This window comes from Morus notabilis, unplaced genomic scaffold, assembly GCF_000414095.1.
Source record: "Morus notabilis unplaced genomic scaffold, ASM41409v2 Scaffold5, whole genome shotgun sequence".
NCBI classification, from domain to species: domain Eukaryota; kingdom Viridiplantae; phylum Streptophyta; class Magnoliopsida; order Rosales; family Moraceae; genus Morus; species Morus notabilis.
In genome coordinates, this window is record NW_010363077.1 from 562,002 (window position 1) to 588,037 (window position 26,036).

General features: G+C 33.0%; 2 protein-coding genes across 2 annotated transcripts; one reads left to right on the forward strand and one right to left on the reverse strand.

Moving 5' to 3' along the window:
• The first annotated feature begins 3,610 nt into the window (after nt 1–3,610).
• Nucleotides 3,611–6,359, forward strand: LOC21406400. Its single transcript, XM_010103549.2, has 2 exons — nt 3,611–4,463; nt 5,806–6,359. The coding sequence occupies exons 1-2, from the start codon at nt 3,994–3,996 to the stop codon at nt 6,044–6,046; spliced, it is 711 nt and encodes a 236-aa protein (XP_010101851.1). The 5' UTR covers nt 3,611–3,993; the 3' UTR covers nt 6,047–6,359.
• A 4,026-nt stretch (nt 6,360–10,385) lies between these two features.
• LOC21406401 (probable serine/threonine-protein kinase BSK3) lies at nt 10,386–14,863 on the reverse strand. Its single transcript, XM_010103550.2, has 10 exons — nt 14,354–14,863; nt 14,055–14,275; nt 13,812–13,947; nt 13,113–13,246; nt 12,887–12,992; nt 12,474–12,559; nt 12,081–12,269; nt 11,609–11,773; nt 10,855–10,968; nt 10,386–10,717 (listed from the first exon to the last, which is right to left on the reverse strand). Exons 1-10 carry the CDS (start codon nt 14,433–14,435, stop codon nt 10,472–10,474), a joined length of 1,479 nt encoding a protein of 492 aa, XP_010101852.1. The 5' UTR covers nt 14,436–14,863; the 3' UTR covers nt 10,386–10,471.
• Between the last annotated feature and the right edge of the window lie 11,173 nt (nt 14,864–26,036).

A 26,036-nucleotide genomic window follows, 5' to 3' on the forward strand; every position in this document is an offset into this window, starting at 1 on the left:
ATGTCCTTCTAATAAAATTATACCACGTCAATTAAAATGTCATGTCAATTATAATTTCACACCACATCAATTGAAAAGTTATAAAAGTTAAAACATTTTAATTAACGTGACATAATCTTATTGAGAGACACGAAAGAAGAAATCAACAAGAGAACATATGAGCTCAATTCTTAAACATGTGCATCAACTATAAAATTAGATAATTAATAAAAAAAAAATAAACCTCAAGAATTAGATACGTTCCCTACCTTGCCTACTAGAAAAGTAAAGAATCATTAAACGACCAAAATTACCTATTATAAAATTGGTTTTATCCTTGAAAAATAAATCCTTTTTATTTTGTTTTGTTAAAAGAAATATAAAAACAAGGTAATTCTTTTTATTTTCATTTTATTGAAAGAAATTCATTTTCTTTTCCTAAACAAGAATAATGACTAAAAAACTATATACTCTTGCATAAATAATTGAAGCAGAACATTGAAAGAATTACTTTTATGTCTTCATCAAAGTTATCTCACAAGTCACAAGTATCCTAAGTTGGGGTGAGTTATTAACCTGTCTCAATATGAGAATAGGCACTTTTATTTGTTTTCATGTGCAACATGTGGCAATTTTTAACATGTACTTAAAATATTATTATTTTTAATTGTTTTTTTTCTAAATTGATATAAACACATGTAAACTTAAGAGTAGTAGGTCTTAAGTAGCAAATAGATTCATAGCATTGTTCTCATGGGAGCTCTCTCTTCATCTTTCGTTAAATCTATTTTTTATTTCTCTTTCCAACTTTGCAATATAAACATTAGAGTTTTTGTGTTGTTCACGCAAAGGCACATTGACATAAGCTTCACTGACCTTATGATGTGGTCCCTACTTCCAATTTTTTTTTTAAAGGCAACAACATAACTTCATTAAAAAATAACTAAAAGTTAAGATATAGGATAAAAGTAAAGTTAAGAATCGGGTGCTACTCACATAACTAAATAATATAAACGCACTTCTTACTTAATAATGGAGAGAACTTCTCAAATTAGTGACACTATAACATGGTTCGAACACTTTAAAACAACTCCAGATGAACCACATCCCAGTCCCAAAATAGACTATGGTCTCGTTCATTTCACCGATTCGAGTTTTCAGTTCTAGATTTCTACAGTAAAAAGTTCTCAATAAATATCACATCTAACTTTTTCTACTACAATGAAAAACTCTCAGAAAATGTCACATCTCAGCTTAAATTGAAAACTCGAATCTGCGGAGTGAATGAGACCTATATAACTTGAACTTAAAGCGGAGAGAGACCACCGTCTAATCAAGACATAACACCGGTAGATGATGACACCATCATCGTTATTACAATACAAATAAAAACATAAAACATGAAAAAAAAAATTGAAAAAAATGAAAAAATGAAGTTAACTATTCCATTACTAAAAATTTGAAAAAATGAAGTTTCCAAAACAAATTACAATAAATAGAATTCTAAGGAAATTACATTATATATATATATATATATATATCATTCTTTTGTGCTGCGGCTACATAGAAAACTTTTTACACCCTACCAGATCAAGTCCATTCATCCCAATGCATCACATGATGTACGGTCCAACTGTTTGAACCACAAACCGAAAACTAGAATGAAAAGCAAGAAGTGGTAGCTCGTCAGTTACTACAATTATCGTACCGTAGAGTACTGATTAAAGTATCGCCTAACTGAAAGACAAAGACAATTATTATTATCCAAAAATGCACACTTGCTGACATAATTACACTTGACGTTTGAGGTTGTTTTTTTTTCTGCCTTACTTTCTTGCATTGTTTTTCTAATGATGGGGACTAATCCGTCTTTTCATACAGAAAGCGATGACTTTATCCGTTTAATATTCTTAGAGAAAAACAAAACGGCGATAAAAAATTTTAAAAAATATATTAATTTCTTGATTCTTCTCTGTTTTTACTAACGTAAAAAGATTTGGGAATTGGGAATCGGAAATGGTAAGGTGTACGTGGTCCTTTTTTTGGTCAGCAAAACAGAGATCTTTCAAACAATGCCTTGGAAGCCATTAGAGGTACAGAATCTCCCAACCACATGGATTCTGGTTCGCCACCAAATCCCTCACCAACTTTTCCTTTTCTTTTTTATTTATTTATTTTTTATTCAAAAAATTAATTCTTTTCTTTTTCTTTTTTTTTTATTACCAAAATACATCTTTTCACACTATATATGATTCGAAATTATAACATGTATTATTAATAATTCACAAAACGAATAAAGTCACTCTACATTATTATAATTTTGGGAGGTGTGTTCTATAATTTTCATTTTACTATTTTTTCTAAATATTCGCATTTAATTAATAAGAAATAAAATCACTGAAGATTTTAATTTTAACGGATTCACACACACACTCAACTATTTGAGCTAGCCTCAAGTGGCTTACTCTATAATATTGTTAAACTCATTGAAATTTTGTAAAAGAGTATTTAGTTACTACTTAAATTGTATATTTTATTTAGTTTTATCTGGAATGAAAATAATTTACTTATTGCTTTATTTTGTTTGATATTAAAAAAATAGTTTAATTCATTTTACAACAATACACATAAGTTTTTAAAAAGTTTTTAAATAATAGTAGTGTGAATTATTTTTTATTTCACTATTTTATATATTATAATTATCATGATTACGGACATAAATTAGTGTAAATCTACATCTTACTCTATTTTGAGGTATAAAATTTAAATTTCCCACCTTAAATTAAACAAAATAATAATCAAAACTAATGTTTTTTTTTTATAATATACATATACATATACATATTTATTAGTTCGATTGAAAAAATTCCATCAGCCTAAGAGAAGATAAATGTAATACTTTTCATAGGACCTATAATTTTTGAGAATCTTTATAGTGGAGCATCCTTGTTTACTCCACTGATGAGAACAATTAATTTTAATTATTAGGTTAATTTTTTAATGGTTATATTGTGTAAATACATATTAAAAATTTATACACGCCACATATAATTACTCATATTATAAATTTAAACACTGAAAATTAATTTAACGATAAAAACACAATTCTATTGGTGAAACAAAATAACTTACTCCACCATAAAAACGTCCTTAATTTTTTTGTGTAAATGTGATAACATTGAAGTAAGAGGATAAATTACATATTATTAAGTATTATTCTTAAATAAAATATGTGTTGCCCAAATATACAAACATGTCATAATAATGAATATTTTAATATTGTATTTGTGGGATTGTGGACATTTTCTATATTTACAAAAACAATGCCTTTAAGCAAAAAAGGGGAAAAAATAGTCTCATATTTTTTACGAATTGTCATCATCATTTTATTGATAGTTGTTTTAAAAATTACCCTGTAAATTAATAATAAATTACTATATTTACCAATAAAAATAATAATTCTATGTCATATAAATTGATACAATGTAATTAAGATTAGAATTGGTGTCCCTCACATTGCTCTATTTTGTACACCTATTTATTTATTTATTTATATTTTAATTTATAATCTATCTATTTATATATCTATATCTATAATCTGTATTCTATAATATACAGTGATAATGAAAAGTCTCTTGTGAGTTTTGCTGTAGCACACACTGCACGTTGCTCTTCCTCTCTCTCTGCAGTGTGTTTCAGTCCAAGTTTCCAAAGAATGAGTCTTTATCTCAGAGACCATTGTTTTTTCCTTTTCTCTCTCTATCTTCTCTCTTTCTCTCTCTGCACTTTTTTCCACTCCAAAACCTTCATCTCTAACCTCTCCTCCGAGCTAATCAACTTATGGAGTTGAAAGGGTCACCTAACCCAATACCCATTTCTTTAAATCTCCGGATTTGATCATCACAACTCCTCAAAAAGAGAAAAAAACACCAAAAAAAAACTCACAAAGCAAGTTTTCCAAAATTTTTGTAGCCAAGTTTTATCTTCTGGGTCTATGAAATTTGGGCTCGAAAAATGTCCCACTCCCACGTTGAGTTAGAGCAAGGACAAGGTCATCAGACTAACCACCACCGTTCGATCGGCGGGAGTGACGTCAGTGCCGACGGGAGCGTTTGCTTCTCCGACGCCGACGAAGGCTCTTGCTATTCCCAGTTCTTCTCGACGACCGGCGGTTCGTACGACGAGTACAGTTTTCAGTTTGTTTGTGATCCCGAGGCTGGTATAATTCATGATTCTCGGAGAGCTTCTTCTGCTGCTTCTGATTGTTCTGTGAGAGTACTGGAAGTGGAAACTGAGAATGGGGTTTCTGAGATTAAGGTGCATTTGGCCAAAGTAGAGAGAGATTGTAGGATTTGTCATCTGGGTTTGGAGAGCAACAGCCATGAATCTGGTGTTCCTATTGAATTGGGTTGTTCTTGCAAGGACGATTTGGGTTCTGCACACAAGAACTGCGCCGAGGTTTGGTTCAAGATTAAAGGAAATAAGTGAGTTAAAAAAAAAATCTCATCTTTTTTTCCCCTAATATATGTTTCTTTTCTTGATAACCTCAGTTTGTACTTGGTTTTCATAGTTTTTATTTTTGGTTTGGTGGGTCTTTGCATTATGCATGTTTAATGAATCCTTTGTAGTGAATTAAAAATGTGTTTTGTTTTGTTAATTGTTGTTAGTTGAGAGACCTCTAATTCAATTATTAGTTGATTGAGATGATTTAGGAATTGGAAGAAATAATAATGTTGATCACGTAACAAAAGAGGAGAATTTGAGCTGAATTAATTAGATGTGTTTTTGGTTCAGTTTTTTGAGTAATTTATGGGTTAAACTGGGACTGGAAAAGTGGATTTGCATTATGTGGAAGACTCCTGCAGGCATGCAGACAGGAAAGCTTTTGCTTAATTGTGGGAAAAGTAAAGAAGATTGCGTTGAAGAGAAAATTGGGGGAAAAAAAAGTAAAGCAAAGAGAAGCATTTGGGATGTCTTGGTTCTTTTTCTAAGTAACACCAACAGATTTCCTTATTTCTCTCTCCTCTTTGGAGTTTAATAACTCTATTTATATTTTTTTTTTTCCTTTTTCATGTTTTCTTCTGATTCTATTTATGGAAGTGGATCATGTAACACCCAATTGTTTTTTCTTTTCAATTTAGCCATCTTTGCATAATATTATGGCTTACAGTTGCACTATACATCACTTTGATCCCATGTGCAGATCCGCATTTTTCTATTCAATCATTATGCTCGGTGAAACTATAACTTTTTGTGTATGTTCTAGTTAAAGTTGAGTAACACATAATTCACATTGTTCTCTTGCTTTCCTACAAGATTATTTAGATTATTGTAGATTCCAATATCTTTAAGGATCCAAAATTCAACCTAATTATGCACATTTAGTGGCTGGCACTCTAAAAAGGCTACTAGAGCCTGATTTGGTTAGTTTTTTAGTCTACATTGACCTATAGGATGCTTGAAGCTTTTTTACAATTGATGCCAAGGATAATGCCCTTGATACCTGAATTCTTGATTTTATTTTTAAAACTGTAGGTGTGAATGTTGTTGTTTTTTTTTTTTTTTTTTTTTTTTTTTTTTTTTTTTTGGTTGAAATTGGGGGTGGGGAAATTAGAGCTCTTGACCTTAACATTAGTCATTAGAGGCAGGGATGTACGTTTAATCTTAGCTTATTCAAAATATTTCTGGTTACTTGGTGTAATCCTCATTTGTTTGGTTTATATTCTTGTTCATAGATGTAGTCGCTGCTTTACTGGTGGCATTTTATATGGAAAGTAGTCTTAGATGTTTGACCCTGAAACATTTGACATCTACTATTCTGATTAGGACATGTGAGATTTGTCAATCCATTGCACGCAACGTCGCAGGAGCAAGTGAGATTGAGTTAGCTGAGCAGACAAACGAATCCAATAACGCGTCTGCAATTGCTGCAATCTCAGCATCAATGTCTTCTTCGGAGTCCCGAAGCCTCTGGCACGGTCGTCGCTTCCTGAATTTCCTTCTTGCTTGTATGGTATTTGCATTTGTTGTATCATGGCTCTTCCACTTCAACGTGACATCATCATAAGATCTTTAAAACAAGGTTCCTCAGCCAAAGGGTCTTAAAAGGATTCAAAAGGCTGCATAAAAATTGGTTTCTATGACGACGATGATTAATTGAGAAGTTTCAACTTCCAAGCACTGCAGCATTCAAAAAGGTATCAAAACACATTCAGGTGCTGCTGTTCCATACCTGTAGAAAGCTTGTTGTATCTATGTTTGCTCACTTCTAATACATTTACAGCATAACGAGGCTTTATTTTACCTTATGATTTATAATTATCATAGTGATTTTAGTGATTTCTCCAACAGTACTTACAATGTTAAATATAATAGTCTTGCTCCACCATTTTCTTTTTTTTTTTTTGCAAAATTCAGGGATGGTGGGGGTAAATGCCACCCCATTTGAAATATTTATCTGCTTTTGATAAGGTCGTAAAAATCATCCATTTAAAATTGATGTTTAAAACCAGTGCTTAAGTGAACTAGATAAGTATTCTTATATGGTATATACATGTTTCTTGTACTGAAAAAAAAAAAAAGAAAAAGAAAAAAGTTATCAGGATAAAAGTTGGTGCACTTGATAATCTCAGGTTACGTTGTGTGTGAAGACCACCAATGCACACTGAAGGTAATTCGGATCCATTCATAGCCTTTTTTTTTCAACCAAAAAGTTTGGTTGAAATCTTTTGTGCTACAAGTGCACAAAAATTTTGTTTGAAATTCTAACTCTTGAACCAAACAGGTCATTAGATTTTGCAGTGATTATCATATGAAAATGTAAAGTTAACTAATTGGCAAGGCATAATATAGTGAAATGGTATTTTCTGTAAATTCATCGGATATCAGAAACTTTAAAGGAAAGTCCTTGGCCAAGGAAGCCAATACTGTTTACAGTTGTAATCTTACCGATTTATAATGTCACAAAGCTGCTTATAGTTGTTATTTTTGTTGCCGTCTTTTGTAACTGTACTTTGTACATTTGCCCTGGAATTATAGGGTTTTTGCAATTTGCCCCTCCAACTTGCAGAATTGTGGCAATACGCGCATTTTACAAGTTTTGTGCTAATTTATTTATTTTTTTGGTAAAATTTGAGGGATTAAAAGTTGAGAAATTAAGAGACTACGTTTGAATTGAAATATTGAAAATTTTTTATTGGATTTGCTTTTTCGTCACCAATTTAGGGCAACCACTAATAATTTCACAAATTTGAGAGATAAATTATAAAAAATTAAAAGTTTAAGGGACGAGTTGCTTAGATCCTACAAGGCGTAAATGTGTAAAATATCCTCCAAAAGAATGAGATACACGACTTTTGTGATTCTACGGCCTCGTTCACTTCGCGGATTCGAGTTTTCAATTCGAGTTGAGATGTGACATTTTTTGAGAGCTTTTTACTGTAAAAATTTAAAATTAAAAATTCGAATCGGTGAAATGAATGAAGCCTACATGTCCTCAAATACTTTAATAAAAACTAAGGTGAAAAAAAAAAAGAAAAAAAAAAGAAAGTTTCCTAGGAGTACCAGTGGTGTCTAACGCGTCAACTAAAAGGTCGTCCGTAATGTGGACCTTCCATTTACTAATGCGTGGTGTTGATCTTATTCTTATTGGTCTACTATTGTATTTACATTTTTCTTCACTGAAATGCCAAAGTATTTATTTACATGTTACCATACAACGACCTCTTTTTTGCTATGAAACAACCTCTTTGACTCGGTCAATTTAGTAATGATCCACCTACCAAGAAAAAAAAAAAAAAAAAAAAAAAAAAAAAAAAAAAAAAAAAAGCCAAGCCCGCTTGACCTGCCTTTTGAATTCGTGGTCAACTTCAGATTGAATCCGATTGCTACCGTTCATATTTTGAATAAATCACGTTGATAAACATATTTTTAATATTTCATATTTTTAATGATATTAATATAGTATCTCAACCACCAAAAATCGTGATGTAATATGATAACAACATTTTTATTAGGTCTCATCTGCAGTTCCACCTAAAATTTTTTATTTTAATACCTTGAGGCCCATTTAGATACATAAATGTCAAAATTGCTCTTCTTATTAGAAGCTAAAACTTTTAAAACTTACATTTTAGAAACATTAAAAGATACGAGAAGTCCCATAAATGAGTAATCCCTACCCCAAAGTCCTAACATTCATCGTTAATCCCCCACCTATGGCGCCCAGCCCTTGCCACCCCTCTCCTCCTCCGGTGCAACCGGATCGAAATCATCACCAAGTCTACCACCTTGCTCTGATCTGCCCTTGCTCAATCCCATCCCTCATCGGTACCGATCACCCATCCATCTGAGATCTGTCCTCAGTTAACAACCCTTCACCTCATCAGTATCCATCATCTCCGTCGACCCACCTCTTTTCCCTTTTTTTGGCCCATCTTTAAGGGCGTTTATTTTGCATCAAAGGAAAATGAGAAGTTAGGAGTGATTCTTTTTCTCATTTAATAATGTGTTTACTTATAAAATCAATAATATAAATTTAATGAGCCCACATAATATAGGGAATGAGAAAATGGAATACCAATCATTGCACCCACCTTAGTATTGATTCATTGTAAGAGGGAATGAATACTAAATTTAATTCTCTACCATTAATGAATTACTATACATTTAATGCTTATTTAATTGTGTAAAAGGATATTTTAGTCATTACATTCATAATTTTTTTTTTAATTTTAGTAAACATGAGAAAGAGAATGAAGTTTTTTCCCGTTACACCGTCTAATAGTCAAGTAAACACATGAAAGAGAATGAATGACCCTTAATCCTAATACTTTACTTGTGTATTCAATCTCATTACCTTTTTCCATTACATTCCTTTACAGTTTGGTAAACGTGCCCTAAATGTTTTTTATTTAACTTTTTTAAATCTTTTAGGTAGTTTCAAAAATTAATTCTGGAATAAATTAATTATAAGAGTAATTTTGTCGTTGTACATCTAAAATTTGCCTCAAGTAAAAAAAAAAAAAAAAAATTCTAAAGTGTTAAGGTATCATTTTAATATTACAAAAAAATATAAGATATTAAGAGCATATTTTGCTATCCTTTTTAAATATTTTAAATTTGAATTATGTCATACAATCTATAGTCCTACGGACTTTGTTATGAACTAGAAGTTATGCGACTTCTACTTGTTTTACATTTGGCTATGTCATGGACTTTTAAATTCTTATGTGTAGATAAAGTGGTTTAATATTGTGGATGTTTATTACTGAATGTTTGATAATTTCCAATGTAATTTCACTCCATATCTTCGCTTTTGATAACTAGTGTTAAAAGGGTCGTTAAACTTGATTGAAATTCTAAAGTTATTTCTCTTTTTGCTTCACGGGTTCGTTTTGGGTTCACTAGTTGCTTCTCACATGAATATTCCTCAAAGCATGTTTTACATAGGGCTGTTCATAGGTTGGGTCGGTGCAGGATAATATTTTTTTTTCACCTCAAATGGTGCGGGTTGCACATATTGATGCGGGATAATGTTTTTTTTCCACCTCAAATGGTGCGGGTTGCACATATTTGACCCTAACGATATTAGAAAAATTTCACAACCCAATGATGTTTGGGTTGGGTTGGGGCTGTGCGGAGTGGGTTGAGTGGTCAGTTTCAACATTCAAAGAATCAAAGACTCAAAGTTCAATCCAACATTCAAACTTCATCATCAAATAGAAATAATAACTCAAATATTCAAACAGATAGAAATTCAAAGTTTAATCTAACATCAAACATGAATCAAAGTAGTCCATCCAACATCAAACATAAAGCAATCATAAATTAGTCTTAACATAAAGCAAACATAGAGACTTAATTCAAACATGAAGAAACTAAAGAGTATAAATAAGTTGTCTGCCTAGGGTTAGATATTAGAAGAGGTAAGTTAGAGCGCGGATTGAATTAGAGTGTGCGGGCCATTATAGGCCCAACCCACACCCCGTTTCAAAATTTCAGGTCAGACATTGAATGGGGTAAAAAAAAAAAATTTAATACTATAAATTGTATTTTTCGAGTTAGGTTGAGGTGGGCCTACATGTCGTGTCCGTTCATTTAAGGTCATGTCTAAGTTGATATTGATATTGCTAATTTCAACCCTCAATTTGACATGAACCCGATTCACCTAGTCTCAACGGAATTTTTCCACCTGTAGTGTAAATTTGGATTAAAAGTTAAAACAGCGAACGAGGAAATAGAAACTTTGGCCAAGTTATGATAATGTTGCCTTCGTTTTCTTAATGTAGGGAACAATTCTCTGCAAAACAAACCCCAGATTCAAGAAAAGATTTCAAAAACGTTATTTATCCAACCAACATTAATCTTTCAAGATAATCCTTTTAATGCAGCCAGCAAAAGGGAAGGGAAAAAAAATGATAACAAATAAATAATAGATACATATATTTGAGCAGAAAGAAAAATGTCAGTAGAAAAACAGAAAGCTATACACTTATGAATTCTTATTGTTTTTAGATTCTAAGTTTGTCCCATCTTTGAGTGTTTCCTGTGCATCATTATCCATGCCAAGGCTAAAGAGGCAGGCTGCTTGGAGGTATAAAGCAGTAGGCCACTCAGGAGACACCACTTGAGCCTGCATTGCATCCCCTAGTGCTTCTTGAGGCATGTCGCTCATGAGATAAGAAAGACAACGCCTGGCATACACAGTCGGTGATACCATGGTCCCGGTATCGATAAACTTCAAATAAAAAAAAAGGCCAAAAAATAAAAAAGACAAAACATTAGTCTTCTAAACGGAATCGAAAACGAATTTTCTAAAACGACACCACCTAATTCTTGCAGAAAGCTAACTCGATGATGGCACAGATGACTCACTTGTGTGTAAGAGTCTATTGCAGTTGCGAAGTCCTTAGCTCGAAAAGCAGCATCCCCATGCTTCTTGGAGTTCAAAGTATCTTGCATTTGATTTGTCCACATTTGAAAAGAAAGCTGAAAGGCAAGAATTTTTCTAACATAATTAGCAGGGAGAAAAGGGATGACGAAGGGGGAAAGGAAAGAAACGAAAATATTGGACAGATTGTTGAGTATGCAAGTCCAAGGAAAGTGAATGAATTGGGACTAAAAGAGTATTAATTCTGCCCCCACTAAAGAAATCAATATTCAATTATATTGCATAGCCCCACTATTGCAGAGAGAAGCTAGTAAGATTGTTACAATCAGCCAACAAGAACGAAAAGGGATGTTCAGCTTGTGGACCTAGTAAGATAATAATAGAATCCCAGACTTTCCCGAGTAAAATGTTTCCCGGTTAGAACTCTCAACCTTTCTTTTTCGGCTAATTTGTAAGACCCAAACTGACGGTGCAAGTTTGTTATTACAGCCCAAGTTTGGTAGACGGAGATTTTGTACAGCTTATTATTCATGCTTCAGTGTTACTTCTATTTAGGTTTCACATATCAATTGCTATTCATATGAAGAGGGCAGTAAGTAGCAAGCCCCACCGCACTGGCAATGTGTGATTACACGAAAAAAAAAGATAATAATATTAAAAAATAAAAAAGAGAGTGAGTTGATGAAACGCTGAATAGAAAATTAAAAATAATAATAAAATAAAGGACAAGTGGCAAACCTCATTGGCTATGCCTTCATCATCCTTGTATCCGTTCTTCTCCAATATTTCATGGATAGCAGTGAGATCTATCCTCACACAAGCTTCACCAAAAGGTGTTAATGACAATGGCTGAGTTGAGGATGCAGTTTCATGTGGGATACCCATCAATGCATACGACGGAACCTAGCAATAACTACCAATGAGCAATTACAGTCTTTCATATTATGTAAAATTTCAGCAGTTAAAAAAAAAAAGAACAAAAAAAACAAAAAAAAAAAACAAATCTCCTTGACAATCAACATATCCGCCAGCGAATGGAAATATAGAACACTATTATATAATAGCACATAACAGGAAACATCCTTTTTCTCCTCACCATAATCGCATTGTTATGAGAACAAGTAGAGAACTATAGCTTATTTCAGATGTATACTTGCTTTAAACAAAGCATAACGTTAAAAAACTTGGTTAGCAAAAGCAGTCTGCATACCTCTACTTCTTTCTGAAGTGACAAGAGAGAAGTGACAAGCGACTTTGCATTTGGCCTCTCACGTGCTTCGTATTGTAAACAGCGGGAAGCTAGCCGCACAAGTTCAGTTCCATCATCATTGGAGAAATTACCCTCTAAAGCCGAATCCATCAGCATCAGGAAATTCTTGCCACGAATTAAATCAAGTGCCTGCAAACAATATTAGCCCAAAAAAGTGATCCTGACTGATCTTTATACAACACCTTAACCAATGAAAACTTAATTCAGACACTCGTTGAAGCTACTTCTTGAAAGTAAGGAATCCTTATTTCCATACTTACTTGTCTAGCATCAGTTAAGGAGGGATTTTAGAATTTAAGTGGACGTAAAATCTGTTAAAAGCATGAAACTCACATGACTGGGGGGTATATGTTTGCCACTCAGAAGATCCAGCAATAACGTTCCAAAGCTATACACCACACTTTCTGGTGTCACTCTACCTGCCAACAAAAGACACAATTCCAATCTTCTATAAGGTTTAGATCACATTTTATTTGACAAAATTCATATGATCTCGTATAACTATCCATATTTCTCTGCCAAAAAAGTTCTATGACAAGCATAACTATGCATTTGTCATCATCAAAATTTCCATATGAAACACTACTATAAGTGAAGCAATCTCCAAAACCAAAGTCAATTTTTGGTACCAAAGGAGGTACATCACGCAGCACTCTTTTAGATTGAGACTGTTGATTTGCTTTGCAATTGTATTTGACGACCAAATCAACATAATGTTGCAGTTATATTCAAGCAAAAACATATACCAGTTCTCAGGTACTCTGGAGGCGTGAAGGCCAAGTTTGTACTGTAACTTTTGCCATCCCTGCTATTCTTCATGAGGCCAAAGCAGGAAAGCCTGGGATTTGCATCCTGATCACAGTCGAGCCGCCCGTAAATGAATTTGAACTAAAATAGATTAAACTTTCCTTTTTTTTTTTTCAGTTTTTATTCTTTTGAAAGCAGAAGAATGCATCAAAGAAACCAGTCTACCTCATCAAACAAAACCCTATAAGCATTGAGATCATGATACAATGCACGTCCATTACTGCTGCAATATTCAAGTGCTTGTGCCAAATACAAAGCCACTCTCAATCTCATGGCCCACTTCATGGGCTGGGCCTCCCCTGAGTTGTCAAAATCAATAATAATTTGATTAAAGAGACAGGTTTCTCACAGAGAATATCAAACAGATAGGTTCCAAAAATGAGAGCAGGGGGAAAAAAAAGGACTGGGAGGCCCTTGTGAAAATGACTCAATATGAAAGTTTTATTAGTATAATAACTTTTCAAAAATTTTTATTTGTAAAATGACCACTTTTTATAAACAACGAAGGTTTTCATTTTGCCAATTTCACTTTGTTAGATTGTCATTTTAGCAAATTTCTCAACAGGGCACTGAATGGAAGGGTCATTTGCAGTTAAATATCGGTTGTTTGGAAGCCTGAAATGCACTTAAAAAATGATAATCAAGCAAGTACTTAAGTGATCAAGGCAAATAAATATCAAATTTTAGTAAGATCTTTAATTAATTGTCGTCATTCTCATGCATTTTCATTAAAGAAGTTACTTTCAAAACCCCACAGAAAAAAAAAAAAAAAAAAAAAAAAAGGTAAACAAAAAGGGAAAAGCACAACAAATTAGGACCCAAAAAAAAAAAAAAGAAAGAAGAAGAAGACAGAAAGTAATTTACAGTGAAAAAGATGCTTGGCAAGAGTTTCATGAGGCATAAACTCGGCGACGAGCAATCTCTCATCGCCTTCGCAGCAACTACCGATCAGATTCGCCAATCGCTCACTTCTCAGATTCCCCACCAACCTCGCTTCCTCCTAACAAAATCACATTCAAAATTCACTCTTTAAACCTTCATGATCAAAATCTCAAAATCATCAGAAACATAACAAAACGAAAAGCTTAGAGAGCGAGTTTGACGGACGAGGAATTGACGAGGATCGGGCCAAGCGAACTTGTTGAATCGCTTGACGGCGATCCACCGGCTGCCTTCGAGCTTTCCTTTGTAAACGACGTTGGGAGCTTTCTCTCCGTGCTCGGACACTATGTTCTCCGACGAGAATCCGTTCGTGGCGGCTTTGAGGTTCTCCAGGCTGAACTCGCTGAAGCTCGGCCATAACTCCCGATCACTCTTGCCTCCATTCTCTGCACAACAATGGCCGCAAAATTAACAGACCTTTGAAGTATCAAAGACTAAAAATGGAGAGAAGAAACTGCGCATACCGAGGTCGGAAGTTTCCAGAACGGAAGGTTTCAGGTGGGAGTGGAACCAGCAGAGAGAGAATTTGGAACAGCGAGCTCCCATTGAAGTAGACAGAGAGAGAGAGAGAGATCGAATGGTGGAACTTCGGGTCAAAGGATCAGACGGTGGACATCCGTCTGATCGAGACTTGAGTCAAAGTTTTTATCTGAGTGTGATTGTTTGGATCTATTAATGAATGTTATTCTTCTTCTTTAGAGTTCTTCTTTGATATGGTTTTCTAGTTCACTGTGATTTTCTTGGGAAAATGAGTTGTTATATATGAAATTTTGTGAAATTTATTCGGAGGAGAGAGAGAGGAGAGAGAGAGAGAGAGAGAGATTGGTTTTTGGTTTCTTGGTTGCAGCAATGAGTGTGTGTGCGTGCATAGCTCACGTTTCATGTGAGGTGTGGTGTGTGTGTCTATCACTCTTTCTTCTTGCAAAGGGAATGGCCTTTTTTCTTCACCACTTTTTGCCTTCTCCTTTACACTTTTCTGTAATTTCCATCATTCTTTTTCTCATTTTTCGGTTGTTCAAAATATTATATCAAATTTCAGAACATGTACGTGTTTTTTTCTAGTGGAATTTGTGCATTTTACGTTCATATTTATGCAAGTTCGTGTTATTGTTGGAATTTGTGCATTTTACGTTCATATTTAGCATATCAACTATGAAGCTTCCATTTTAATAAAATTTCTAGTGGAAAGTTCAACATAGTTTTTTTTTTTTTCCTCGAGAATTAATGTCACTGATTTAAACCGGTGTAAATTGAGTGCAATTTGTATATTTGTCTCAGCTTGATCCGTAATAAATTAGAACATCGAAGGTGATATTATTAATAGTGATGCTTAGCAATGATATATTAACAAATAAGTAATATTTTTACACTAATGTTTATTGATTCAAGAGGATAATACGAAATATATGTATTGGGGATATTCCACCAGGTAATTAGGAGCATGCCACATGTCTGAGATTGACCTCTAGCTGAGATCAAGGTTAAGGACTGCGAATCTCGAGTTAACAGATCGATGTCATCAGAGAACTTCAACATATTGAGAACGGGACAGTGATGCATGGTTTGTTCAGTCTTAACATCACACGTTTTCTCATGTTAGGGCAACTAATGTAAAAGCACCACGTACTTGACTTAAGCGTCAGAGTGTCTTTTATAGGTTAACTCTCAGCCCACCCTAATGGCAGAACAGCTGGAAAACGACAGAGAATGACAAAACAAGTAGAGAAGTATTGATGTTCGATCTAAAAATGACTTCAATAACTTGTCCAGAAAATATAGTATGCTTTGATTTGATGAGTTTTCACCAACCCTTAATCATAATAACTTTCACATTTCTCATTTTTTTCCTCTTTATTTATTTATTCATTTTTTTTTTTTTTCAATAAAGGAATGTGAGATGACCTTTACCACTAGAGATTGAGCATGTGAAAATGAGATGGAGCATAAAAGCAATGTACACCAATTCCTAACCAAATAGAGTCAAGAGTAAGAATAAAAACCTCTCATAAACTTGATATAAATTTGTACGTGGGGAAATGGACTCAGAAGTCTCTTTGTGCAAATTTATTTTTGTTTGGTTTCTTCCTTTTTTTTTCTTTTTTTTTTTTTGGCATTAGATCCGCTATTTAACGGAATATTTCGCTTATATTCTGGAAACAAACCGATGTTTGGTCCTCCCAGGTCCCAAGTAAAGCTATTATTCTACCCACAACAAGTAAAGATGTAAAAGTGGAAGAATAAAAGACAGAATCATAAAAACGGGAAGAAAAAAAAAAAGCATAGAGACGCGCTTTTGGGACAAGTCATTTTTCTCCGGTCTAAGAAGTAACGTAACTTATGATGTTTAAGGTACATTTTATTTTTTTCCAGCAAAGAAAAAAAAAAGGTATATTTATTTTATTTTTCTATGCATTTATAATTCAGGGGATTTTTATAGTCCTATCTTTGTGTGTCACGAAGGAAGACCAGATGGGCAAATCCGGTATTTTAGAATTTCTGGAACGCACTGTCAGCTGAGTGCGTGGGATACGGCTATTAGTGGATTAAGTGGGGGGAATTAGGAGGGTCATTTTCTCAGAAAAAGTCAAACAAATAAACGACTTTAAAAAATATATATATATATTCCTTTCTAATACGTTGTTCTGATTACAAATGGAATTAGGTAAAGTTGCATTAATCGTTAATTGATTAACGTAAGTAAGACCATGCAGTATCTCATCAGTTTATGCCCACAGCCCACATGTAAAGTCTTGACAAGGACCGACCGTTTTGTTTTCGCGACCTCAACGTCTCAGACCTACCAAAGTCAACAACTGAAAAAGAAGAATTGGGGAATTTTATTCTTCTTTAACGGAAAAAAAAAATAAAACGAAAGAAACACTAGGATCCCGTTTCATTCACCGATTTAAGTTTAGAATTTGAGTTTTATTACAATAAAATGTTCTTAAAAACAATTACATTTAACTTTTTTACTCCAGTGAAAAGCTCTCACAAAAATTCACATCTCAATTTGAATCAGTGAACTAAACAAGCCCTAAAGTGAAAATCATAATTATTAATTTTACTATAGTATTTTTTTCTTACAAAAAAAATTTAAATTTTAAAAATCCAAGCGTCACCTAATAAGTTGTTCACTTCTCAACCTGCCAACTGTTATGGTTTCATCAAACTTTTCTACTTTTGTTGTTTTTATAATTACAATGTTTTGAAAATAGCAATACAGTAAATGATAATAACTGATGTATATACATTATACAAGAATTCAAAGTTCCCCTAAAAAGAATCATTAGTTTCCTTCGGTTGTTTTTTTTGAACGAAACTCAGAAAAAATTTAAACTCAAGTTATAATTTTATTTAAATTCATGTTCTTTTATAAAATTTGAGTTTTAACTTGAATTTGAACTCGAGTTTAAACTCGAGTTTGAAGCTAAACTCGAGTTCAAGTTTCCATCTCAACTTAAGTTCATAAATTTAAACTCAAGTTAATGAACATTATTTTTTCTATTCTTAAAAATGTCATAACTTTTTCGTTTTAATTCTGATTGAGATGATTTTTTTCTATGCATTAACAACAAAAAGACGAATAAAATCTCAACCCTATTAAAATTTTTCATCACTATTGAGTGTTTATTAAAATATTATCTAAAGACAAATTTAAGTTTTGACCCACACAAACACAAACTCAAATAGATTTTCAATTCAAATCATAACTCAAATGTGCACATCCAAACACAAATACAAGTTACAACTTCAACTCAAATTATAAGTCAAACTCAACTCAAGATCATCGCTCAAGTTACCCTAACTCAAAAATCTTTTGATATATAAAAAATCATGTTCTTTTTTATGCTAGAAAGACAAAGGACATTGTTTAAAGTTTAAAATTACGAGTAGGAGTGTCGTCGATCAAAATATCGTTTGGACCATTATATGGAGAGTGAAAAAATAAGTTGCTCAAGTCGCTGGGGTAGTTGCAAGAAGAAGATCCATTATAGAGGTTTTGGCGGATAGAGAAGTTTCAAAGTTCAAGAGTTTTTCACGAAGTTCCTACAAAAACAAAAGGGTCCGTTCACTTCGCTGATTCGAATTTATAATTCTCCTAGCATCAAAAAAACAAAAAAACAAAAACAAAACAAAACAACTAGATACAATTAAAAAAAAAAAAAAAAAAAAAAAAAAAAAAAACCACTAATCCTCCTAGCATCTTTTCAACTAGATTGTATGGAGTTTGATTTTTTTTAACTCTTCATTAATACCTTTTGACTATTGTAATTATTTAATTAAAAATATATTAATTAAAAATAAGGAATAAAAATTTAAATTCATACACTATAAAAATATTTGTATCTTTTTCCTTATAAACTTATCATAATAAAGTAATGAAATATCTTTAGAAGTACCACGCAACCTTTTGAAAATAATTTCTCATTTTTTATGTAAACAAATTTTTAATTTCCAACCTTTCTTCTCTTTTTATTTGAATAGGTATTTTCACGTTAACTTTAAATTTCATTAACTTCTCTCATAGAACCAAAAAAAGAATTGACTGAAGTTTTCTATTTTCAACTGTTAAATTCGTATCAGAAATTGTTTATTCTGCATATTTTTTTAATCTGGTGTGATTTTAACATGATCCAACGATCAGAAATTGACACTGCCGATAGGACTGTCTTACTAGATAAACTCTCAAAATATTAAGAACAATGTTTGCCCAAAAATGACTACTACTCAAGAAGGGGATGTGAATTGAGTTTTAAAAATATTTTTCAATTATTAGGGAAATTGAACACAAAATACACAATTTCAAGAATTAATTTCAATAGTCACAATTCACAATATGCAAAACTCAAAAAAACGAATATTAAGCAATTATGCACTATAGAGCTATTATCATAAATCAAATAACAGTGAGCAAAATGTAAACGAGTAAGGACAAGATCTTTCATGATCTCCTTTAATATGGTTTTAAAAGTTTGGTTCACTCAATAAACTCTCCTGCTAAAGGTTCGATACATTTTTGGTTCACTCAGAACATTTCTCGGTTTACGTATATTTTTTTGAGAGAAAATATTGTAGCGAATCATGAATCATAATTCGAACCATGACACGAATCCTCATACTAAACACTCAATAAATGGTTATCAAAGGTTAACTCAAAGAGTGTATTTTGTGATCAATACTCTTTGAAGTAATAAATGCAACTTAGGCTTATAGAGAGAGGTGGAGAATGTTTGAGACATGCTCAGAGCTTTCACGATAGTTTCTTTAACAAATTTTGACCTCAAAACTCTCTTAAATAGGCAAAAATAAGCCAAAATTTTGAGTTTGGCTCATTCTCCGACTATAATTACAATCGTTTTTATAGTACTGTCTACGGTTGGAGACATTCGGTTGAACGGACAAAAGGCGGAGGCTATTGAAAATTTCATAATCCAAAAGTCCACTTGATGACTGAAGTAACCTATCGAGTTACCGAATAATGTAGCACAGCCTTTATCCAATTTTTGACACTTTAAAAAGTATATTTTCAACAAAATGTTTTAAACAAAATTTAAGATCAAGTTTAGTGTCTAAAAAGTATTGTTCATTACTACAGAAAACATTTTGTAAACCTATTTTTCATTCTAAAGTGTGTTTCTACATTCAGCTATGACCATTTCAACAGAATTAAGAGAATTATGTAAGTTAAAGATGTAATACTGTGTAAGATTAGCCCTGCAAAATCTTCGTCTATAAACTCTAATCCATCTTCGCATTATTTTGAATAAGAGAGCTTGATCCATCTCCAAACTTTTTCTCTACACAGCTTGAGTCGAATATAATGTTTAAACAGGAAACTCATGCGGTTTAATATTAGTGATCCTTCAATCAATTGCTATAATCAAAGTCATCATTTTTTAAATCATCATTAGTAAACATGGAGAAAATTTCATCTATTATATAAAAGAGAGAATAAAAAGAATTTGTATCTGATCTCAACGGAAGTAAGTAGTAACCAATATAATCTTAGTCCAATGGTCTTAACTTGTGTTTATCATGTCATCATAAATTCCATCTCGTGTATTCTGCATGAAGTCATAAACACGATCACTTAGTAAGACGACTTAACAACACAACAACAACAGTTTCGTAAAAATTTGAACACTTTTGCCAATTTACTTTGCTTCTGGCGGTGAAATTTAGGGCTCGTTTAGTTCGTTGATTCGAATTGAGATGTGATTTTATGTGAGAGCTTTTTACTATAATAAAAAAGTTAAATGTGACTGTTTCTGACGTTTTGTGCACAACCTTTGCTTGTTAATGAGCAGCATAATGATATTTGAGTAATTAAAATTCAGCCAGCAAAATCATGCGATCCACGTTATGGAAAAGCTAATGGATGACACCCAATCACTGAAAAACTGTAAAAATATAATTGCTAACCGCATATACTGCAAAAAGATTTCTTCTTGTGGAAGGATGACAAATAGTGACTACCAAACAAGTCTTCAAAAAAGAAAAAATGAATTTAGGATTAATCTCGAGAATAATCTCGAACTGTTGTATATCATGTTATACTTTGATCCATGTTTCTAAAATTGATCCGGATCTATCTTGATACAGTAAAGAAGGGTTTGGTATAAACTATAAAGTTCGTATTTTGTTTGTGGTATATTTCATTTGGTTTTCTTCTAACTGTATAGGTAATAATCCAACTACCCACCATGCACAACTCTTGCCTTTTTTTTTTTTTACCAACTAATTGAATTATGATCAACTTAATTATACCGAGATAGATCGAGGTCAATTTCAAATATTTTTAAATTAGAGACTAAAATGAAATTTAGTATAAAAGTCATAGAACATCCTTTAGATTAATCCTAGAAGTTAATTAATGATATGCTTTTTAATATGACAACAACTGCGACACGTGATGATACTTTTCCAATTTTTGTACTAACTTCTGCGTTGTTATTCAATTATTGGTGGCTGCAATTTATAAACGTAACAATTTTTAAACACCTTCTACTTAAAGAATGATAACTCAAAAATTAGTATAAAAATTAGGATTAAAAGTAATGTCTTAACATTATTCTATTTCTATTATCAAAGAGTTGCTTTGCAGGTACAATTTTTTGTTTCATAAAAAAGCAATTCTTTTTTCCCCTTCTTTTTTGAGATGTTATATAGTTACAAACCGCTGATATTTTAAGGATAAAGAGGGATATAGCATAATTGGTAGGGTGATTAATAAATTATAGTATATTTTTAAAAATTAGTAGATTATAGTATAATTTGAAATTTTAAGTTTAAAATATTACTAAAACCCCAAAAATATCTCAATACCTTCTTTTCCACTTCACATCTCTCTCCTAAATATCTATTTTTTAAAAAATAGTAAATTATAGCATATTCTTTAAAATAGGTAGATTATAGTCAAGTCCACTATGGCCGGCTCTGACGATCAACTCCAGCAATCGGTTGCCATTTTTCGACGACTGATGACATTTTTTGGCGGTTGTTTTTTGGCGACCATTTCTCCAGTAACCGTTTAGCACCGTGTATTTATAGGTAAATACCGTATTTACTAATAAATATTATATTTATCTGAAAATCCAACAATCATTTTCATGGAGACGGTTTAACAATGTATTTATCTGTGAATACTGTATTTGTCAGTAAATACCGTATTTACTACTAAATATCATATTTACCTGAAAATTCGTTCGTCAACTCCGGTGATCGTTTAACACTCTATTTATTGATAAATACTGTGTTTACTAGTAAATATTGTATTTATTAGCAAATATCATATTTATAAAAAAAAAAAGACACGGCTGGCGGCCCGACACCAACGATCGTTTACTGGTAAATATCATATTTACCAGTATATACGTATATGCTAATAAATATCATATTTATTTAAAAATCTGGACACCGACTTTGGTGACCGTTTAACATAGTATTTATCAGTAAATACCGTGTTTACTAATAAATATCATATTTAGCTAAAAATCCAACCCCGACATTTAGCACTGTATTTACCGGTAAATACCATATTTATCCAAAAATCCAGTCACTGATTCTGATGACCGTTTAACATTGTATTTATTAATAAATACGATATTTATTAATAAATACATTATTTATTAGTAAATACTAAATACCGTATTTAATAGTAAATATCATATTTATTTAAAAATTTAGATACCGACTTTGACAACTGATAAGTATATTTATCAATAAATATCGTATTTACTAATAAATAAAGTATTTATCATATCAAAAATTAAATTTAATGAAATATGTATTAATAAATATAACATTTATTAAATTTAAAATTAAATTCAGTGAAGTATTTACTTATCAGCGTCGGAAATACTGTATTATCAAATCTCAGTTTTTTTTTTTTATTCTCCAGACATAAACAAATCAAAAGAAAATTTTTTAAAACTGCCATTGAAAAAATTAGCGGTTCTGTGTTGTATTTTCTCAACGTGAAACAAATCATCTCATTGCACAAACGATCACGGTAGAACAAAGTAGTAATGGTTCTTGTTTGTGAAGGCCAAATCGAAACCTCAAAGCTCCAAGGCAGACAATGAATCTGGTTCGTGAAGGCCAGATCGGCGAGTTCCCCGACCGAATTTGCCACGGAGCTCGGCGATGGGGAACATCATCGATCTGCGACAGAGATCGCGATCTGCTACGGAGATTAGTGAGGGCATCGGCGTTGTCCTCCATCTGCGACCTCCGACTGTTGGCGACGAAGGCAGTCCCCCAGCAGTTCCCCGGCGACGCAATACACAGAGAACGAGGAGAATCAACGTTGCTTTGCTCCTTTGCGTTGCCGGAGATGATGGAGGTGTTCACCTGATCTGGGAGATCGCGTTGTCTGCGACTAGAAATCTGTTCGCGAATCGGAGAGAGAGGGGGTAAAAGAGATCGGCCGAGGAGCGAGAGAGAGAGATCGGAGTCGCTACCTGAGATCGGGACTAGAGATCGTGAGTGAAATCCACCACGGCGTGACAATCCCGATGTCTGGTGGCGCTAGGATGGAGATAGCATGAACATAGAGAGAGAAGTGACTGAATGAACAATGGCGGGGGGGGAGGAGGGAAGAGAGGAAAGGGGCGTAAAAAATCACTCCGAACCCGAGCCTATCCAACCCGGCCATATCCGAAAATATGGAGTTTTTTTTCTTTTTTCAGTTTATAATTAGCCTAACCCGCAATGGACAGGTACGGTCGCGGGTTCAGGCTCTAAAAGCCCCGTGTAACCTTATCCGGTCAAAACCCTCTGCATGTTAAAAAAAAATGAGAATGCGAGAACATTTGGTCTCTGTTAACCCGGAATACCACTCTTTCTCATAATTTACCCATGCAAAAGTAGCAATTAAGCAAAGAATCACCCAATTTGGAGTTGGTTTACCGGTAGAAAAGCAACAAATAAGACTGAAATAAGTAAATTTGGAGTTGGTTTGCCTGAAGTAACCCGGCCAACCCGAGGTAACCGAATGATATACAGGTTTTGGGATTAATTCACATGTTGCGCCCCAGTATTTTTTCAGGCCGATTATTGCGGGCCGGTCCAAACAAACCCAAAAATTGACCCTACCCAGCTGACTTTCACACCTAACTGGTGGGGTTGTGTAAGGATAAATTCAAAACAAAACCCTAAAAAAAGGTAAATTTAGAAAAGAACGTTTTGTTTCATTAAGGAGATTTAAAATATGCTATAATTTTACTAACGTTTAAAAATAAGCTATATGCTTCAAATGTTTATACAAAAATGTCATTTGCTGCATTTTCCCTGTATAAGGAGAAATATTGATCAAAGTTAATTGGAATGTAATAGCAATGTACCACATCAAACTTTAACTCAGACGGGTCTATTATGTCTCCTCCTCTTGAAAGTTCCTCTTCCTGAAAGTTCTTCCTCAAAGTTTTTGTTGTCATTCTTGTGGTCCACCTGTCCTGTTGCATGAGATGTGTATACCAAAGAAAAAAAAGAAAAAAACTTTAACAAATATGGATTATGTTGTCTAATAATGGCCGAAATTTGGGCATACTTGATTGATGACCCACACAGAAGATGAATGATCATTCCCCAAAGAATACAAAAGCGGGAGGCAAAAGAGCAAGCCTTGTCTGACAGATGGAACTATTATTGGTACCACCGACCCACACAGGTGACTTGAGGACCCCCTTTACAGGGAAAAGAGAGAGCATTTAGAGAACCAAAAAAAGCCAACGGTTTTTAAGACATGCCTCAATTATGATATTTCACACTCCAAAATATCAGACACACGACGTTTTCTCATTCTCCATTCTTTTCTTTTCTTCTCTTCTCTTTATTGACCAACTTTCCAGCTTAAATTGCGCCAAATTGCTTTTTTGGTCACACCCACAAGTGGGCCCCTCCTGCACTCTTTTCCCCTGTCCCATAAGATGATGAACCCAAATAATATTGGTCTTGTTCCTCCCTGCTCTGCTGTGAGCCAATTAGCATAAAGGCCATGTGGGAATGCAAGCGAAATTAGCTATGATACAACCCATCTCTTTGAAAGTGGAATTGAGATAAATAATAAAGTAATAAGAGGATAAAGATGGACATATTTTGATGTTCCTTTTGTTGTAATGATGTTTGGGATTTATTTTGATGAGTTTCCCTTCAAATTTACCTGGTCTTATATGTTTGATATGATCTAAGAGTCCCTTTTGGTTTAAGTCGTCTTAACAATACTAATTATGATTACATTTGGCCTCACATGATTTGACCTACTCGAGTAATACTATTTTTTCCTTCTTCTCTTCTCCAGATAGCATGCAAAATTAAATACCCTACCACCTCCAATTGAAGACTCTTATCAGTCCATATGTCGTGCGGCGTGACGTTGGTCATGTGTAGTGACATGAGTAAATATTAAGCTTATCATTCAAATAGAATTGAGTTAGATATTTTCCGGTTTTATTGATAGATTGTAACATTTTCAAAATGTCAAAAGAGAATAATGACATCAATGATCTTTTTCCTTTGGGAAAAAAAAAAAAAAAAAAAAAAAAAAAAAAACTTAAAATTTTACTATCTAATATCCAGCATTTATCAGTCTTGTTTGAAATGACATGTCGCTTGGCCTAAATAACTAGGTTCATGTTTTGCCAACATTAAATTATGCGTGAATGAACCATCTTTCTCTCGAAATTAATTTTGTATAAATCCAATGTCTAAAGTTTTGGTTAGTACTAACTTTTATCGAATCACAAGAAACAAGACACGTTAATATGAGACGTGTATCGTATTGCAAACCAAACAACGCAATGTCTTACAGACGCACGTACTCTGAGCTAATGTAATAGTTCCAAAATTGGTCCATCATGTCACGTGGGTGCACGTTCATACTAGTTGTTCCAATATATCTCCTCTAATCGCAATTAACAAACAAAGTCGGTGACACAAGTCGGTCACAATTAACGAAACCTGTATATATATATATATATTATATATATATATATATATAATTTAAATCTCTCTACTAGAAAAGAAAATGCACGTGACGTGAGAGTTCGTGTTGATTGTTAAACATGATCCTTTCCTTCTCAATGAAATACGAATGCCTTGTTTTGCATGTAAATGGAAGTAAAGACAAGATAAGTGTTCACACCACAATGGGTTAACACAGACAAGAAGCATTAACTCAAACCAATATAACCACAACCATCACAACAAACATCACGTGCTCTGCCATAACCACTACCTTTGGTTTTGTTTTTTTTTTTTTTTTTTGGGGTAATCTACTTCTGGTCAAATTTAGTCAAACGTATTTCATGTGAAAAAATATACACACTCCGTGGAAATGTTTGGTTTATAGATTAGAATCATAAAATTAGAATTATTTTTAATTTACGTGTATTTTTTGTGAGAAAAAATACTATAGCGAACTATGAACCATGATTCGAATCAGAGTACGAATCCCTCAACTAAACAACCCCTTAATGTTCATGTTTTATGAAATCGCATATAAATGCAGGAACCATTTGGTCTTACGTTTTGAGTATCTGAAACACTTTGTTAAAATGCATCACTACACTTTCGTTACTTTTTAGACAAATTTTACGGTAGGAATATTGTTTTTATTATTAGATTAATTTTTTTAAAAAGTCTATT

Bases quoted from the DNA above. Each gene is read 5' to 3' on its own strand.
- LOC21406400 (XM_010103549.2), top strand. From the start codon at position 3,994: ATGTCCCACTCCCACGTTGAGTTAGAGCAAGGACAAGGTCATCAGACT. The intron at 4,464-5,805 runs GTGAGTTAAAAA...TATTCTGATTAG, and splicing joins TTCAAGATTAAAGGAAATAA to GACATGTGAGATTTGTCAAT.
- LOC21406401 (XM_010103550.2), bottom strand. From the start codon at position 14,435: ATGGGAGCTCGCTGTTCCAAATTCTCTCTCTGCTGGTTCCACTCCCAC. The intron at 12,560-12,886 runs GTATATGTTTTT...TTTTGTTGGCAG, and splicing joins TCCAGAGTACCTGAGAACTG to GTAGAGTGACACCAGAAAGT. The intron at 10,718-10,854 runs GTGAGTCATCTG...TTTTATTTGAAG, and splicing joins CAATAGACTCTTACACACAA to TTTATCGATACCGGGACCAT.